Source organism: Aquarana catesbeiana, linkage group LG03 (genome assembly GCF_042186555.1).
Source record: "Aquarana catesbeiana isolate 2022-GZ linkage group LG03, ASM4218655v1, whole genome shotgun sequence".
NCBI lineage: Eukaryota > Metazoa > Chordata > Amphibia > Anura > Ranidae > Aquarana > Aquarana catesbeiana.
In genome coordinates this window covers 215084460-215104894 of record NC_133326.1, presented here as the reverse complement: position 1 = coordinate 215104894, position 20435 = coordinate 215084460, and the positions used below count along the sequence as shown (strand labels likewise).

Here is a 20435-nt window from a genome sequence, read left to right as displayed (position 1 = left end):
CTGTAACATCGCTAAATATTTGGCTACTATCTTATAATATTTAGTTGCCAGCACAGTACAGCACATTCAGAAATCCAAAGAATTAGTAAACAAGGTACGTGGATTGAAAGTTCTACAGGTAAAGACTCAGCAATTTTTGTACACCTTAGAGAAAATTGTCATTCTTTTGGCGACAGTGAGGTACACATTTGGGAACAATGCTTTTCAAGAGGCATAAAAGAGGTGATCTTCGTCAAAAGGGAATAGTCATCCTAGGGGAAGGGGGTCTTCTTCCACCTGTAATAACATTTTAACATCTCCCAGCCATGTAAATCAAAGGATTAACACTGATGAAGCTTTCCTGACACCAAGGATGGAATTATTTAACTAGAACAGGGTGGTTCCACAACTTTTACACCTTCCATTCTGTTCTTGAGCAGTAACTTTTCCATTGCGACTGGATTAAGGTGCCACTGCTATCTGTATGGATATAAATGCTGGGGAATTTTCCTGACACTCATTAGAATGATGACTAAATACTACTTGATATACCATGAGCTGGATAATTCTGAAAATCCATCCCAAGTGAGTGGAAAACACTTTCACACAATTGTTATTGAAACAAGTTTCTCCATTGGAAGATTTCCCATCCCCTCCTGTTCTAGAAACAATCCCCAATACAAAAAGACAAATGTAATCAGCAGGGCTTTAGACACATTATAGTATTAATATATGATCTAATATAATTATAATACTAATTAATACAGTATTAGTTAAATATGGGAGACATTAATGAAGCCACTCTCACTCTTGAGCACAGCTCTATACTTGTTTATATCAAAACCTAAACCTATTTTATTAGCATTGATCTAGATGAATGATCTACTACAGACTGCAGAATTCATGAAACATGTGAAACTAGAATTGATTGGTTTAAGCCAATGTCATTCCTGAAGCTATGGTAAATTACAAAGAATTATTCTTGTATTTACTGGTGCCTGAACTAATGTCACAGTTTCTTCCTTTTTTATACAGGATTTTACTGTCAGAGATAACTATACCCTCAAGGTTATGACAGTCAACTTCTTGGGGATTTTTTAGACTGTTATGTTTAGGTAGAATAACTGGTCAATTTATTTGTGACACATAAAACATATGCAAGCTTAATGAGAATTGTGTTGATTAATGACTACTTGTTCTACATAAGCAGGAGGGCAAATTGGCAAATGTAATAAATTGTGAGAAAACTTTGCATACTCCTAATTTTTTTTGTTTTTTTTTAATTTTACCAAGCACTAGGTGAGACTGCTAACTTACTGAGACATAAATGGCATATAAAACATTGCTTGACTGATTCAGAGTGTGCAGTATGTCAAACACATAGTCAATGATGGTAAGGACTTTAAATGTGGTGTATAAGCTGTTTAAGTTAATTTAAATAATAAGTTCACCTTTTGAAAAAAGATACCTGAGAGCAGGAAGATCACTGGATTATGAGGGCACTCGCTACCTGCCGTGCAGCTCATTGAAAGCCACATGCAGCCATGTGGGTGGAGCACTGGGTGGCCACTCTGTTTTTAAATAATGACAGTGGGTGTGGGGAGAAGCTCAATGACCCACTGTCACAGGGAGAGGGGAGAGGGAGGAGAGGATGAAAATGCTGGAACATGTTACATGTTCCACAATAAAAATGGGTAGAGCATGTAACATGTTCTAAAAGTAAACTTATCCTTTAAAGCAAGGGTAGATGACCTGGGGCCCTCCAGCTGTTGCAGAACTACAAGTCCCATCATACCTCTGGGAGAAATTGTAACTGCCAGCCATGCAATGCCCCATGGTAAATGTAGTTCCAGCTCCAGGTTGCCTACCCCTGCTTTAAAGAATCTAGTTTTCCCATTCAGAGTAATAAACAAGCATTTTCAGAGGACCGAGCAGGGCTATATAATTTCCCTAACTTTCTGCAGATATTGCAAACGGCTGTTGATCTAAAGGTATGTGGGAGGAACCAGATATGGCTAATCACTAATATGGCTATCAACTGTCTATATCTAAACAGGAGGGGGAAAATGTTATAGTAAATTTAGTGAATTTTCAGCAGAAGGAAGAGTGTTTTCACCAAATCAAAGGAATTGCCTATCCAATGATTCTACTAACATGATCAATGGATATTTACAAAATGCTCCAGGAGGTACTTACAAAAACAGAGAACCCCGTTTTGTACAAGATTCAACAAACCAGTTCAGCGCACTACAAGTTCCAGCCTACAATGACCTCAGTCTGAGATGTCCACAGGATTCAAGTTAATCAAGTTAAAAATGCAACAGAGATCCTGCATCTTGCAGCAAGAGATTCGGGGAGGCCCAGTTGGCTCAAACAACAAAAAAAATAGCAGCATAGGATTAAGGTTATAACAAAGAAGAGTGTACCTTTGAAACATGTTACCATCCCCCTGTACCACCCTCTCCCTCCTACAGCACATAGGGGTTGCCACAAGGAAGGGATTAGCAGAGTTCATCGTGGAGTTTTTCTGCATGGAGAAAGCTTCCCATAGCCGGTCGTTGGATTTTGGGTGAGGAGGTAGAGTCCAGGTTCGGATTGGGAACCATATTGAGGTCGCCGCATATGAAAAGGTGGCTGGTCTTCACAGATTTGATTTTGTGGTGTAGTTTTTTAAGAAACCTTAACTGGTGGGAGGGTCAGTGATACATTCTTTTAGGTCAAATGATATGGAGTGTTTTATGGCTATGAGGACTCCCTTTTTTTTCTGGGGCACGTGCCATAAAAACATGTGGAAAAGATGGATGGGCACACTTTGGGGTGGCATTGAAGTGGAAGTGGGTTTCTTGCACATTTAAGATGTCAACGTAATTTTTACATGCTTCAGCCCATAGGGAGCGGCGTTTGGCCGGACGATTCAGGCCTTTAACGTTTATGGAAAAAAACATAAGTCCCATCTGTTAGGAGTAAAGTGTTGATGAGCGTAGGGCATATTGTATTTTTGTGCAAATCGAGTCCAGGTTTAGATGGTGGCATGGATAGTATTAAAATCATCAGGGTGTTTAAGCAAAGGCACATATGTTCCAAAAATTCCACAGTAAATAAAGAAAAGCATAAGCCTCCTTGTGTAAAGGGAGCAGGGGAGAGTCCAGACCTCTTGTAGGTCTGTAAAGAAACCCTTGAAATAACTCCAACCGGAAGTGAAGTAAAAAACCAACAAAAAGATGAACACAACATAAAAAGGTGAGGCCCTAACTAATCATGGAAGAGCTCGGGCAAACGACAGTGGTACCCATTGACAGCATCATAGGGAGATTCAGGTTAAGAATTATTCATTCCACGGGGAGAAATATGAGCTGAGTAGAGTTGTGGATAATGTGCAGGCCAGGTGTACCTGGGACTGTTAGGTCTGCTGCCTTGTTCGAGCGGTTCTCCATTCTGGATTGATTGTAGACACCTGAGGAGGTCTGTGATTGGCTGGAGATGGTTCTGGTATGATATCCCATCTTCTCATAAGACAAATTCCCTCTTCAAGAGAGGTAGCATGGAGGTAGAGCCATTGTGTGTAATCTCCAGTTTTGCTGGTTATTTCCACTTATGTTGTGGTTCCTCAGCACCTTGGTGACAGAGATAAGTTTCTTGCACCTCTGTAAAGTGAATTGAGAGAGATCAGGGAGTAGTTGAAATTTCTATGCTTGTTCAGGCAGCGTGTCTGGATGCCTGGATGCAGCTAGGAGTTGTTCTTTTACTTGAAAGGAGTATATTCATAGAATAACGTCTCTGGGAACCTCTGGCGGCAGGAAAGATGTTTTTTGTACCCCATGAATTCTGTCTATGATTAGATCTGCTGATGTGAGAGACAGTATTACTGCTAAGAACAGCTCACAGGTGAAGTGTGGGAGTTGTGAGTTTTGCACTGATTCGGGAACGCCCCTAATTTTTAAGTTGTTTCTCCTGGATCTGTCTTCCAAATCTGCTATTTTTTCTTTCATCCACGAGATATCTTCAGTTTGGGCAGTATGGGCATCTACCAAAGTATTGTTTTTATTGGTAAATTCGCACTTGGAGCGTTCGACATAATCCACTGTGTCGCCCAGATCTTGCAGCTCGAGTATGGTTTGATGTATACAAGACATTATGTCTTTTTGCAATGAGGCTCTTAATGACAGTAGCATATCTTTCAACATGGTGTCAGAGACAGGCTGCCCAATAGTAGGGAAAGAAACAATAGGATCTGGTACTGAGGCAGCGGTAGTGCATTCAGAATTTGAGCTTACCTCAGCAAGCATGTTGTTGTCAGTTTCTCCTGAGTCCTCTCTACGTGGTTTTGATTTGACTTGCAGGGCTTGCAGTCTCCGCTCTAATTCATCCCAAAGGTGTTCTATCAAGTTGAGGTCAGGACTCTGTGCAGGCCAGTCAAGTTCCTCCACCCCAAACTCGCTCATCAATGTCTTTATGGACCTTGCAATGTGCTCTGGTGAGCAGTGCTGTTGGAACATAAGGAAGGGACATCCCCAAACTTTTCCCACAAAGTTGGGCGCATGAAATTATCCAAAACATCTTGGTATGCTGACACCTTAAGAGTTCCCTTCACTAGATTTAAGAGGCCAAGTCCAACCCCTGAAAAAAAGCCCCACATCATAATCCCTACTCCACCAAATGATTTGGAGGAGTGGCCCAATTCCTTTAGCAATATAGTGTGGATGAGTGAGTTTGGGGTGGAGGAACTTGACTGGCCTGCACAGAGTACTGACCTCAACCCGATAGAACACCTTTGGGATGAATTACAGCAGAGGGAGTGCGAGCCAGGCCTTCTTGTCCAACATCAGTGCCTGACCTCACAAGTGCACTTCTGCATGGTCAAACATTCCCATAGACACACTCCTAAACCTTGTACACAGCCTTCCCAGAAGAGTTGAAGCTGTTATAGCTGCAAAAGGTGGGCCAAATCAATATTGTACCCTACTGACTAAGACCGAGATGCCATTAAAGTTCATCTGCGTGTAAAGGCAAGCATCCCAATATTTTTGATAATATATAAATATATATATATATTGTCAAAAGTATTCTGAGTTTCTTCCAAAGTGGAGATAGAAGATTTTAACTGTCCTCCCAATCCAATTATTTTTACAACAGTGCCTCAGGCACAGCATTTGCTATCCTCATTAGAACATGTATACACAACAACTAGCCATTAAAAACAACAAAAAAACATAAATACCACCTCTGAGTTGGCACTGTTCCAGTAAGAAGAGTTAATTACAAACACTATACCTAATACAATGTTGTGTGACTTTCTATAGTCTCTGTGTTATCTTATGAAGGACAATGAACAATAAGTGCATGTTGCAGCATTGTACAATATCCGTAGTGGTTTGGAATATGGTTGTTTGAACATGCACTAAGATTGCACAATAATTCCATGTTGCCATGCAGCCTGTGCTATATACTTTATGCATTCAACACATCCCTCCGTGGTTGCAGTTGACTATGTTAAGTTTTGTGTTCTAATCGATAAAAAGGGATTTGCAGACTGTAGGAAAACCATTTTTTTCGTTGTTTGCTTATCCCTAATAAATACTGCCTAAAATTGTTTAATATGTGTTATGTTGCCATCTTGACAATATAAGAAAGGTAGATTCATAATGCAGCTAACTTATTTTTCACAATATGTGCTGAAGAGTGAGGTGGGTAACTGCATGTACAGGGGCGATCTTAGGTGTTTTGCTGCCTGAGTAGAAGTGTAAAATGCCACTTCCTCCAGGTAACATTATAGTTATATTGTTTAACCAATGTAATATAATGTGACATAATATACAGTAATTATATGATATAATACGCTACGACAACTGTGTGCCAGCAATGATTTAATATATAACATAATATTAATATATCTCTGTCTCTCAAAAGTTACATACAGCTTGTTGACATTTGAAATCTAGGATAAGGAAAAAGTGTTACAATAGTTTACTGTTTAGGTACAGGGAAAATTCTGTACATGTTATTAATTATTTATTTTAGAAAAATAATTTCAAATAAATCCTGTGTTCCGTCAGATTAGGCGACCCGTCAAATTTCATAACAGAAGTGACGTTCCGTCATGGCCATCTTGGTACACCCGCACTTGGCCACACTAAGCCTACAGTCTGAAGTTGCCAAGCGGACATCTTTTTACACCCACTGAAATCTTGCATTTCACACTTATTTTTACCACTAAACTGAGTTTATATTGTGAAATACAGTATTTATAAATCCGTGACACTGCGGCAAGCCTGCTGATCTCACACGTTTGCTAATCTGACAGAAGACCGCTGCTTTTAAAATTCAACATCAAAACAGTGTCACGGATTTCTAAATACTGTATTTCACTATATAAGCTCATTTTAGTGGTAAAAAAAGTGTGAAATGCAAGACTTTGGTGGGTGTAAAAATATGTCTGCTTGGTGACTTCAGACTGCAGGCTTACTGTGGCTGAGTGCGGGGTGTACCAAGATGGCCGTGACGGAACGTCATTTCCATTACAAGTTTTGACGAGTCACCTAATTTGATGGAACACCTGCACCAGAATCCCCTCAGCAGGAAACTTACCACAGTCAAATAACTTTTGCCTACTGATTGAACTCACATTTAACTTTGCATACAGTACACCTTACATAATTAGCCACACCCTTCAATGACTCCTAAAGAGAATTTTGCCACTTTTCACAATGGCACAGTGTCAGCTCATTGTCCCGCAAATACTGAATATTTTGTCCTTCGGCATTATTGGCTATGTAGACTTACTATCCATAGACAGTTACCTGTACACAAGTCTCATCTACATTACTTTAAATGTTTTCAAGGGAGCCCACAACAGGGACTTCAGTACGTCATACACCAGTGTGCCTTTTTAGGCTAACAATTTCATCATCATCACCACATAGGCAGTCCTTGTGCCTAACAGAGCAGTAAACCAGTTTTACAGTGAACATCCTCAGCTGTCATTCCCATTCACTTCCTTTGTGATATGTAGGAGGGACAAAGAGAGGCAGACAATGAATATCCTGGATCCCATCAATCACACACTGCCACTCAAAGAACACTTTCTGGACAGCCTGGCTTGATCTCTTTCACAACGAGCAGTCTCAGGGCATGAGGATGCTGTTACTACTATAGCTAAGGAGGGGTCAGGCTGACTGTGAGAGACTCACAGGAAGTGTGATCCCAGAAGGGGAAGTCATACCTCCTATCTGAAGTACAAGCTGGATGGAGGGGTCCAGTACAAGAAACTGTCTCACAGCTTCCTCTGCTGCCTGCATCATGTCATGCATTTTGGACAAAATGATAAAGTTTACAGTATTAAGCCTCAAAAGCAGAAAAATACATGTCAGTGTAGATAGGTCTTGTTTTCTTTTCAACAGCAGTTTAGGAGCTCTTGACTTCTGTTGTGACCTTTAGGTACCCAGCACCCAAAACCTCCTCAGTTGTGAAGGTTCCTATGATTTTTGTTCGGGACCTAAAGGAAAGCTTATCATTGCTCTTGGCAATCAGATTATCCTTTTCATCTTTCCATACTGCAGAAAAAGCATGAAAGGGAGAATCTGTTTGTCTTTCAGTACTTTCACTTGAGACTTTCTGAAACTGAGGCACTCAGACGAGGTTTGCATGTTGCTAGTATTGTATTGTTAAACAAATGGGCTGTGAAGCACTATGAATTTGCTACACCTTTACAAAAGTTTGAATGGAATCTGTTGCAGGGTAGATCACATGTGTGGGATGGCTGCAGTACAGGCAGCCATCACCCAATTTACTACCTACCGTAATTTAAGGGCATTGAATTGAAAATTTTCACACAGTCACAGCCAGCAACAAATATGCAAGTCATAGAGCTATTGCTTCCCTTGGAGCCCTGTTACACAGGTGTTTAGTTTCAAAGTTTTACAAAATTTGGCCCACCATGCATTACCACACCACAATAGTGTAAATTGTCCCTCAATCATTTGCAAGAAAAAAATCTTGTTTTATTTCATTGCCTTTACACATGATTGAACTTTACAAGTAAACATAGCTACATCCTATTCACTAAGCACAGGGAATATTCTCTTTACTATTTACTGCACAATGTATTATATTTTAATGAGTCATTTCTGGTGTTAAGTTTTTTTGGAGTCTAATAAATTTGATACTGTAGACAAATTCTCAAACTAGTCACACAACAATAATTATTGCAACTTTAGAAATATTTTGTTTTAAAAATCACCAAGAGAAAGAGGTAGTATTATCCCTATACATTGCTTTTTGATTTGCCCTTTCTACAAATTGTCACACATAGTGGCTTAGCATTGAGGTTTGAGAAAATACATATTTGCATCAAGTTTAGCCCCCCAAAAATCTTGCATCTCCCTAAATTGCAGTTAATCTAGAGCAAACAATGGCCCTCCAGCTGTTGCAGAGCTACACATCCCATGAGGCATTGTAAAACTCTGACATCCACAGACATGACTAGGCATGATGGGAAATGTAGTTCCAGAACAACTGGATGGCCATAGTTTGGAGATCCCTAATCTTGAGGAAGGATTGCTTCCATGTGCTTTAAAGTGGAACTCCAAGAATATCTATTTTATTTTGAGTGAGGAAAAGTTATTGACATCAAATGACAATCAAATAAAATACAACATCTCCATTCAACTATGCATTTTAAATGTAATTTTTTTTTATTTTTTGGTTTTAAAAGCCAACTCTAGGTTAAAACAATCTACTGTGTCTGTAAAAAAAACAGTTTTTGTGGATGATTAGTACATTGTTCCAGCTTTTACTTTAAAGCAACCCTTTCATCTGTCTGTGACATCCTTTCTCCCTACTGTAAGGAGTGCCATTTTTTTGTTTGTTGTACCCTGAAAATTTTTTATATGGGCAATTTTTATATTTATATAGCTTGATTATATTCCCAATTTTCCCCTTACAAGTTCAAATGATCTTCGCTTTTAACTGTGCTTTTCAATATTCATAATTCATTTAGATGTCTTCTGTGTTAGGTCAACCAGACTGGCATGATTTTTAAAGAGGCTTTGCTGAAGCATGTTTAGTAGAAATGTTTAAAAGCATGCAGGATCTCATTTACACTATATGGCTGTGTACAATCTGCGACTCAATGTATCTCCTCATATAAAAACCTATTATGCAACCAAATACAAATGTTTCTAAAGCTTCCTAAAAAAATGTCTATATTTTAGTTGACTAAATTGCTCCTATAAGAGTTTGGGAGCTTACAATAATTAACATGGGGGTAAGTAAATCAAAATCATTATTGCTCTTATCAAATTACAATTGCCAAGTAAATTATTTAACCTAAAAAGTTATTTATTTATTAATTGGAACCTCTAGGTTATATAAATTTAGAATGTCCCCGACAGAAACAAATAACTATGATTGATCTTAAAGAATAATTGTTTAGTCTTTCTTCGTTATTGCCTTTCTACTCCTCTCTACCCCTTTCCTTTTCTATAGATTATTGTTATTTCCTTCTGTTCTTCATAAAGAAATCCCCACCCCATCTACTTGCAAGGAGAAGGCTCTAAGTGAGGTATAATAATTCAGCTTGACAAGATGCAAGCATTACTATTCAATAATGGGCGTGTAATTTTATAAATTTACCAAGATCCAACCAACTGAAATTTTGAGCATTGCTTATAAGCTCAATACAAAATAAAGAAATAAAATGTATGCTAAAGCAGGCATAATAGAATAAAAAATATTACTATTTAACAAATCATCAATATCCATTAAAAATAGGCATTACCGCAGTGCTTTACATCAAAATAAGAATGGAATCTATTAACCACCATTACAAAGAAATTGTAAGAAAAGCCTGTTGTGAAAAAAGTTACCATTAATAATGTTCAGATAAATAGGGCTAGCAAGCAGTACTTAAGCTCCATGGTTTTGCAGTACAATAGAACCTGTCACATATATCTATTCAGTTATATTTGTTGCTCCACGGAGAGTGTAGCGTGTTTTACAAATGTAACACATTAATAGGTTGTCAGCATTAAGTGTAAAGTACAGTTTAATGGAACCTTACCAACTTCCCGGGATATCTGTGTAAATGCTTCCACTCCACTTTCTCCATAGTTCCCCTCTGAAGCTAACGTAGAAACATAATTCCAACCTAGGGATGTTACAATGTCAACCATTGCCTGGGCTTGGTAGGAGTCAGGTGGGACAACACGTGAAAAAAAGTCATATCGACTGTTGTCACTTAGCTCTGGTGCTGTAGATGCATAGCTGATTTGAGGTATCTGCACACAAGATAAAGGAGAAAGAAAGTATAAACTTTTATTTGATAAAGACTTCACTGGATAACATTTAATATTATGATAAGAATGTTGCTGTGTAGCCATAAACTGTGTTAGTCTACTGAGCATGTTTCATAAATTTGTATTAAGCAGATCAAAATATTTACTTTCCACTGAAAGTGATTTTTCCATAATTATCTCGATATTATTATTTTGCCATCAAGAAGGTAATTTCATTAAGTCAGAGGCAGACAGTGATTCATACTGAGCAAAATGTAAATAGGAAAGCCGAAAATCTTAAATCAATTGCTTTTAGGTTATTCTAGCAAATAGAGTTTTGTATTTAAGAAAAATCACATTTTAAGAAACGATAAGGCCATAACTGTGTAAAATGTATACTTGATAGAAAAATATGATTTTTTTTACATGATTTTTATACTAGTCTGAAATAGAAAAAATCAATGATGCTGCAAGAGTTATGCACTCCTTACAGTAAAAAAGGTCCAAAATCCACATAAAATTCAATGAGCATCAATTAACAACTGCTTACTCAACAAAGCCTGTTGAGTAAGAAAATTAGGGTCTAAAAACACCAGGACTTATTAATGACACTACAAGTTATACTTACCTGCTCTTTGCAATAGTATTACACAGAGCAGCCCCTTACCACCTTTTCTGGAGTCCCCTGTTGGCACTGTTCGCTCTTCCTTCCCTGTGGGTGTGCTCCCGATCCAGGCTGTGTGACTCCAAAGACACACACAGTGTGACTTAGCCACACCCCTGATCTCTCCTCACAGGATTTGATTGACAGCAGCAGGAGCTAATGTCTCTCGCTGCTTTCAGTGTACCCTGGGAGACCAAGAAGAGAGAGCAGCAGAACTGCAAACAGGGACAGTGCTGGATCAACAGAGGCCTCAGGTAAGTGTTCAGGGTGTGGGGGTGGTTGGCACAATTATTGGAAGGCTTATTCACCTTAATGCAGGGAATGCATTAACCTCCCTGGCAGTATGATTATTTCATATTTTTGATGCTGAAAGTGGTACAATTATTTTGCATGCAAATTTGGCATTTTATATTGTAGGCCTGTAATTCTTAGGAATAACTCACTTAAATCTGTCCAAACAAGAGTCCAGTAGACATCCCGGGTATGATAAAGTTTGAAAAACTAAATCATAAATTATAATATAATAAATAACTATAAATAATTATAACAAATAATAATATAATAATAATAATAAAAATTATTCAATAATGTAATCAAATCAAAAATACTGAAGTATACTGAAGTGTGGGGTCCCCCTCAAAATCTATACCAGACCTTGCAGGTCTGGTATGAATTTTAAGGGGAACCCCGCACCAAAATTTAAAAAAAAAACGGCGTGGGGTCCCCCTAAGAATCCATACCAGATCCTTATCTGAGCACGCAACCTGGCAGGCCACAGGAAAAGAGGGGGGATGAGAGAGTGCCCCCCCTCCTGAACCATACCAGGCCACATGCCCTCAACATTGGGAGGGTGCTTTGGGTAGCCCCCCAAAACACCTTGTCCCCATGTTGATGAGGACAAGGGCCTTATCCCCACAACCCTGGCCGGTGGTTGTGGGGGTCTGCGGGTGGGGGGCTTATCAGAATATGGAAGCCCCCTATAACAAGGGGACCCCCAGATCTTCCCCTGTGTGAAATGGTAAGGGGGTACAAAAGTACCCCTACCATTTCACTAAAAAACTGTCAAAAATGTTAAAAATGACAAGAGACATTTTTTGACAATTCCTTTATTTAAATGCTTCTTCTTTCTTCTTTCTTCTTTCTTCTTTCTTCTATCTTCTATCTTCCTTCGGTTTCCTCCTCCATCTTCTTCTTCTTCTGGTTCTTCTGGTTCTTCCTCCGGTGTCCTCGTCCAGCATCTTCCTCCGCAGCATCGGCGTCTTCTTCCCTTCTTCTCCTCGGGCCGCTCCGCATCCATGATGGCATGGAGGGAGGCTCCCACTCTTCTCTTCATCTTCTTCTCTTCATCTTCTTCTTTTCATCTTCTTGTCTTCATCTTCTTTTCGGGCCGCTCCGCATCCATGATGGCATGGAGGGAGGCTCCTGCTGTGTGACGCTTCTCCTCTTCTGATGGTTCTTAAATAACGGGGGGCGGGGTCACCCGGTGATCCTGCCTCCCTCTGATGTACGGTGACTTGATGGGACTTTCCTGTGGAGTCACAGGGAATGCCACAGGGAAGTCCCGTCAAGTCCCCGTGCCTCAGAGGGGGGCGGGGTCACCAGGTGGCCCCCCTGTTATTTAAGAACCATCAGAAGAGGAGAAGCGTTACACAGTGGGAACCTCCCTCCATGCCATCATGAATGCGGAGCGGCCCGAAAAGAAGATGAAGACAAGAAGATGAAGACAAGAAGATGAAGAGAAGAAGATGAAGAGAAGAGCAGAAGATGAAGAGAAGAGCCATTATGGATGCGGAACGGCCCGAGGAGAAGAAGGATGAGAACACTGGAGGAAGAACCAGAAGAACCAGAAGAAGAAGAAGATGGAGAAAGAAACCGAAGGAAGATAGAAGATAGAAGAAAGAAGAAAGAAGAAAGAAGAAGCATTTAAATAAAGGAATTGTCAAAAACTGTCTCTTGTCATTTTTAACATTTTTGACAGTTTTTTAGCGAAATGGTAGGTACCCCCTTACCATTTCACACAGGGGGGAGGGCGGGGATCTGGGGGTCCCCTTGTTAAAGGGGCTTCCAGATTCCGATAAGCCCCCTGCCCGCAGACCCCCACAACCAACGGCCAGGGTTGTGGGGATGAGACCCTTGTCCTCATCAACATGGGGACAAGGTGTTTTGAGGGGCTACCCCAAAGCACCCTCCCAATGTTGAGGGCATGTGGCCTGGTACGGTTCAGGAGGGGGGGCGGTCTCTCGTCCCCCCCTCTTTTCCTGCGGCCTGCCAGGTTGAGTGCTTGGATAAGGGTCTGGTATGGATTTTTGGGGGGACCCCACGCCGTTTTATTTTTAATTTTGACCGGGGTTCCCCTTAATATCCATACCAGACCTGAAGGGCCTGGTATAGAATTTAGGGGGACTCCCCACATCATTTTTTTTGGAAAATTCGAAAAGCCGTGGAACACCCTTTAAAAGTCTATGGGAGAAATCTAAAGTGCTAATTTTAAAGGTTAATATGCAAGTTATTGTCATAAAAAGTGTTTGGGGACCCGGGTCCTGCCCCAGGGGACATGTATCAATGTTTAAAAAACGGACGTTTTTTCGGGAGCAGTTATTTTAATAATGCTTAAAGTGAAACAATAAAAGTCAAATATTCCTTTAAATTTTGTACCTGGGGGGTGTCTATAGTATGCCTGTAAAGTAGCGCATGTTTCCTGTGTTTATAAGAGTCCGAGAGCAAAATGACATTTCTAAAGGAAAAAAAAGTAATTTAAATGTACTAGCGCTAGTGCCAGCTATTAATGAATTGATGGTCCCGGCAATACACATAGTCATTGAAAGTCATTGAAAAAAAAAATGCGTGGGGGACCCCAAAATTCCATTACCAGGCCCTTCAGGTCTGGTATGGATATTAAGGGAAACTCCAAGCCAAATTTTAAAAATAAAATGGCGTGGGGTTCCCCCCAAAAATCCACACCAGACCCTTATCTGAGCACGCAACCTGGTAGGCCGCAGGAAAAGAGGGGGGAGAGCGTGCCCCCCCTCCTGAACCACACCAGGCCACATGCCTTCAACATGGGGAGGATGTCCCCATGTTGATGGGGACAAGGGCCTCATCCCCACAACCCTTGCTCAGTGGTTGTGGGGGTCTACGGGCAAGGGGCTTATCGGAATAGGGGACACCCAGATCCCCCCCCCCATGTGAATTGGTAAAGGGTATATTGTGCCCCTACCATTTCACAAAAAGAAAGTGTCAAAATGTTAAAAATACCACAGGAGATGGTTTGGGTCAAGTCCTTTATTAAAAATAAAAAGATAAAAAATAAAAAAGAGATTCCAACGATGTAATCCAATAAATCCATGCTCCTACTCCAGTGATGAAATCCAATTCTCGATCTCCAGAGATGGATGATCTCCAGCGACTCCAGCGAGGAACACATACAGGATCCTGCCTCCACTGAAGGCACCCAGCCAATGACGCGGCACCAGCTTGACAGCTCTTATGTAGCTGAGGGGGGCCACCCATCACATGACCCCATCCCCCTCTGACAAGGTGAAATGCCAGGGTTTCTCAGTGACATGTACTGGTGATCCCGCCCCCTCTGATGCAATGCAGGATTCTCATTGCATCAGAGGGGGCGGGGTCACCCGTACACGTCACTGGGAAACCCCAGCATTTCCCCTTGTCAGAGGGGGATGGGGTCACCGCCCTCAGCTACATAAGAGCTGTCAAGCTGGTGCACGTCATTTGCTGGGTGCCTCCGGTGGAGGCAGGATCCTGTGCGTGTTCATCGCTGGAGATCATCCATCGCTGGAGATCGAGAATTGGATTACATCGCTAGAGTAGAAGCATGGATTTATTGGATTACATCGCTGGAATCTCTTTTTTATTTTTTTATTTTTAATAAAAGACTTGTCCCAAGCCGTCTCCTGTGGTTTTTTAACATTTTGACACTTTCTTTTTTGTGAAATGGTAGGGGTACAATCTTCCCCTTACCAAGTCACATAGTGGGGGGCCTGGGATCTGGGTGACCCCTTTGTTAAAGGGGGCTTCCAGATTCCGATAAGCCCCCCACCCGCAGAACCCCAAAACCACCGGGCAAGGGTTGTGGGGATGAGGCCCTTGTCCCTATCAACATGGGGACATCCTCCCCATGTTGAGGGTATGTGGCCTGGTATGGTTCAGGAGGGGGGGCGCTCTTTTGCCCCCCCTCTTTTCCTGCAGCCTGCCAAGTTGCGTGCTCGGATAAGGGTCTGGTGTGGATATTTGGGGGAACCCCACACCATTTTTTTTTTAATTTTGGTGCGGCTTTCCCCTTAAAATCCATACTAGACCCTTTAGGTCTGGTATGGATTTTTGGGGGGAACCCCACGACATTTTTTTAAAAATGTTGACGCGGAGTTCCCCTTAATATCCGTAGCAGACCTGAAGGGCTTGGTAATGGAATTTTGGGGGACCCCCACACATTTTTTTTTTAATTTTTCAATGACTTTCAATGGATTTTATGTGTATTGTCGGGACTGACAATTCATGAATAGCCGGCACTAGCGCTAGTACTTTTAAATTACTTTTTTTCCTTTAGAAATGTCATTTTGCTCTCGGACTGTAATAAACATGGGAAACATAAGCTACTTTACAGGCATACTATAGACACCCCCCAGGTACGAAATTTAAAGGAATATTTCACTTTTATTGTTTCACTTAAAGCATTATTAAAATCACTGCTCCCAAAAAAACGGCAGTTTTTAAAACTTTTTTTTGCATTGATACATGTCCCCTGGGGCAGGACCCGGGTCCCCAAACACTTTTTATGACAATAACTTGCATATTAACCTTTAAAATTAGCACTTTTGATTTTTCATGTTCGTTTCCCATAGACTTTAACAGTGTTTGCGTGTTCGAACAAATTTTTTGCCTGTTCGCATGTTCTGGATGCGAACCGAATATGGAGGTGTTTGGCCCATCCCTAGTCTTAAATTGTGGATGCAAGAAGATTTAGAGATTTTAGTTTTAGCCTGAACTTCTACTTTAATGTAGTCTTAATTTAATTATTTTTAGAACATTCATGTTTCTGCATACTGTTTCAGAAATATAAAGATAGACCAATATAACACGTCTTATTTAATGCCTTCTAACAAAATCATTCTTGTCAATCAAATGTTAGAAACACTTAGTTCAGCCATATAAAATACATAAAGTGCTCATTAGGGGAAGCAAATGTGGTTTTAACAAAGAATGGTTCAAACTGTGCATTAAAATAAGGTAAACATTTCTCATGTAAACACATTTTCTCCTAACAAGTGCTTCATTTCAAAGGGATTGTATTCCATTTTTGTGTATTGCATAACCATGCTCCTATTAAATGTTCAAGTGAAGTGTGTCCTGTGATTAAGCTTTTCAATGGCGTCACAAAGGAATCCTTTGGGTTTAGAGACTGAACACTCACTGGGTGACAGCTGCAGTTACTGTCTTCTGGCCAACAGAGACATCTGCAATTTGCCATCTGCCAAAAAGCACAAAATATCTGGCCAATCATTTTACCTTGAAGACACAGATGTTTTTATTTTGTAAAGTAGCTAGTGACATCTAAGTTTGGGCTCAAGGGTCCTGATGTATTATTTGCTTTTGATACTGTCCGGAGTTTCTCATTATCATCGATGGATGAAATGAAGGTATGGGGAATACTATATTATATTCAGTACAATTTCACTAAAATGCAAAACACTACAACAAAATAACATTGTTTAATTTCTACACAGAGGGAAACCATATACCCATTATAAACATGTACCACTCAATTAAATGAAATGGCTAATTCTATAAAACTAGCTATAAAACAAAATTATTATAAAACAAGTGTGGAAACAGTACATTGCTTTTTTAGTGCTGGTTGGAAAATAAATTTACCAAAAGAGATATTAGTAACAAAGAACTGTCTTGTTATAAAGACACAAGAGATTCATATTCACAAAGGTGCTCACCAATTCAAGTGTGAAACTGGAAAAGCTGAGTATTACTGGGTAGAGGTGGACAGTGCTTATGTTGGCTTTCTGCAGTTGAAGGCTAATAGCACATAGTTGTACATCTTTTTTTTCAAGGAAATGGGGGATGAGCATAGATGTACATTATGACAGACGTCATCAACCCTGCCCTCAGGGACCACTAACAGGCCAGGTTTTAAGTATTACCGTGGGTTGATGCAGACTAGAATACTGCAATCACTGAGCAGCAAATTATATCACCTGTGATGCATTTCAGTTATCTTGCAAACCTGGCCTGTTAGTGGGCCCTGAGGACACAGTTGATGACCACTGCATTATGAGAACAAAGTGGTGTTGGCAAAAAAAATGTTTAAATATATATTCTTTGACCAGATCACAACTGTTGACAGCGTGGACCTACATTGCCAGGAGGCCGTCAATAGATGTTCTCTATTGCACGCTCCCCGCACGCCCCCTTGGGTGATCACAGATCGGAGTAAGGGGACGTTTCTGGCCCCTTACCTTGCGATCAGCTGTCAGTCAATGGTAGCTGATCATGTGATGTAAACAGAAGCTTGGTAATCATTTTTTTTTCTCATGCTGACAGTGTGAGGAGAAAAAAAAAGCCAATCACCAGCTTCTGTTGAAGGGACATCAGTCCCGAAGAGGAAGAGGCATAGCCACCTCATCTGTGCCAACCAGTACTGCCTGCCAGTGCCACCTGCCAGTGCCCACAGTGCCATCAATCAGTGCCCACCAGTGAATATCAGTGCCACCAATCAGTGCCACCTATCAATGCCCACCAGCGGTGCCAATCAGTGCCTCATTAGTGCCATCTAGAAGTGCTGCCTATCAGTGTCACCTACAGTGCCCATTACTGCCACCCATCAGTGCCACCCATCAGTGCCAGCTATCAGTGCCACCCATCCGTGCCCTTCAGTGCAACCTATCAATGCCCTTCAGTGCCGCCCATCAGTGCCACCCATCCATGCCACCCAACCATGCCACCTCTCAATGCTCACAAATGCCACCTCTCAGTGCCCACCAGTGCCACCTCATCAGTGCCCATCAGTGCTGCCTATTAGTGCTGCCTTATCAGTGCCCATCAGTGCTGCCCTATCAGTGCCCATCAGTGCCACCCTATCTGTGCATAAAAAATTAGAAAAATGTAATTTAGGTAAAGCGCTACATGACTACACAATTGTTGTTCAAAGAGTGAGAGCGCTAAAAGCTGAAAATTGGTCCAGGCAGGAAGGGGGTTTAAGTGCCCAGTAAGCAAGTGGTTAAAATAAAATTCCAGCCTAACACTAACCAGTCTTGAAAGTGTTTCCTCCCACTTCCTGCCACCTATAATGCCTAACCTGTGTAAAATACTTCCCTATTTTTAATCCACTCTAGTCACAATACCCTGTGTTAGTGAGTGACAGCTGCAGGGGATGGGAAATGAGAGTACACAAAAAGCACAATGCTAGAAGAAAGATGGGTTAAAAAGTTTTTTTATCGTTAAACATAATTAGAAGCTGACATAATCCCAAGGAACACCTTATTAAATACATCCTTTTATCACCCCATTACATTATCAGTCATATTATTCAACAATCTTTAATGTAGACTTTCTCTGTTGCCTTCCACCCCCAAAATTAAAAGTCTATTTTATAAATTGTCTGTATATGACTAATGGTGTTATGAGGTGAAGGGAAGACATAGGTAATAAGGTGTTCCTTAGGACTGTGTCTACCTTTAATTATATTTTATGATGTATACTTTTTGAAATGGTTCTAATAAAACTTGGATTTTATTTGCTATACTATTGACCTCTATTAAAGGAGTTAAAGGAAGAAGGTTTTTTATGTTAATGTATTCTATGCATTAAGATAAAAAGCCTTCTGTGTGTAGCAACCCCCCTAATACTTACATGAGGTTCCCCTCTGTCCTGCGATGTCCACAAGTCCCTCGGCCATCCCTGACTCTCCCTCCTGACTGGCTGAGACACAGCGGCGGCACCATTGGGTCCCAGTGCTATCAATTAAAGTCAGTTAGCCAATCAGGAGAGAGAGGGGGTGGGGCCAAATGGCAGCTCCGGGTCTGAATGGATACACGGAGCTGCAGCTTGGTTCAGGTGCCCCTAAAGCAAGCTGCTTGCTGTGGGGGCACTCAACAGGAGGGAGGGTAAAGGAGCAGCAAAGAGGGACTTGAGAAGAGGAGGATCTGGGCTGCTCTGTACAAATCCACTGCACAGTGCAGGTAAGTATGACATGTTTGTTTTTTTTGTTTTTTTTAAGGAGATTTTACAATCATTTTTGCTTTTATGTCAGTATTACATTGTATATCCATGTTTATGTTGTAGTTGTTCAGGTGTCTATCTAATAGTTTTTTGAAATTATCGATGCTCCCTGCTGAAACCACTCCCTGTGGAAGAGAATTCCACATCTTACTGCTCTTACAGTAAAGAACCCTCTACGTAGTTTAAGGTTAAACCGCTTCTCTCATAATTTTAGTGAATGGCCGCGTGTCTTTTTAAAATCCCTTTCGTGGAAAAGTTTTATCGCTATTGTGGGGTCACCTGTACGGTATTTGTACATTGAAATCATATCCCCTCTCAAGCGCCTCTTCTCCAGAGAGAATAAGTTCAGTGCTCATAACCTTTCCTCATAACTAAGGTCATCCAGTCCCTTTATTAGCTTTGTTGCCCTTTTCTGGAATCTCTCCAATTCCAGAACAAGTGAGGGCAAATCTCCTCAAATGTTCAGGGATATACATTATACATGTATAAAAAAAAATGCTTCCCCACTCTATGGAAAAATTAAAAAAAATAAAAATGGTTAGAAATACATTTTCAATACATGATGTATTTGCCATTCTACAAATGAAGTGTCACTCCAGGCAAAAGGTGATGTACTGTCCTTTTGAAATTTTCCCATTATTTATGAACTTTGACATTATGTTAACTAACATAGCTTTAGATTTTTTTTTTTTTTTTAACAGAGAGTTCATTAAAATACCAACATATTTACATTACAGTCATCAAAAGAAAATGTCGCACAGCAGTACATAACGCAAGGAGAAATTCCAGTGCACATATTATTTTCGGATTGCATACAATACAGCAATATCCACAATCATAAAAACATTAACTAAATCATAGAACCTAAATAGAATCTTTAGATCTAGTGAGAGTGTTCGCCAATATAAATTTAGAAGTAGAATACAAAAAGGCTAGGAAGAGGGGGGCAGGGGGGATGAAGGAGGTTGGGGGGGGGCAAAAGATAGGCAGGGAATGTACCATAAATGGAAGGCTGATGGAAGGGAGGGGGGGAAACACTACCACAAATAAGCTCGAATAGCTTAGGATTTCATAGAAAATAACCAGGAAATCCTGCATATGACCTTCCTTTCTGTGCTGGTCTGATAATGCTATTCAGGCACTTTGCAAATGGTTGATCCCCCCCCCCCCCCCCATTGTTCTCAGAACCCAGAAGCTGAGCTGCTTGGTTAACTATGCAAACGGCCTGTGCACATTGGCTTCTTCCTCCCCTTATGCATACACTAATACTT

At 40.7% G+C, this 20435-nt stretch overlaps 1 protein-coding gene across 1 annotated transcript in view; it reads right to left on the bottom strand.

Annotated features, from left to right (window-relative positions):
* The window catches only part of GRM8 (glutamate metabotropic receptor 8), a 1893470-nt gene that overhangs the window by 1337503 nt on the left and 535532 nt on the right, over positions 1 to 20435 (bottom strand). Inside the window, exon 3 of the mRNA XM_073619763.1 lies at positions 10037 to 10253. Within this exon, the coding sequence (XP_073475864.1) occupies positions 10037 to 10253 (217 nt within the window). The remainder of the gene's footprint in view (positions 1 to 10036; positions 10254 to 20435) is intronic.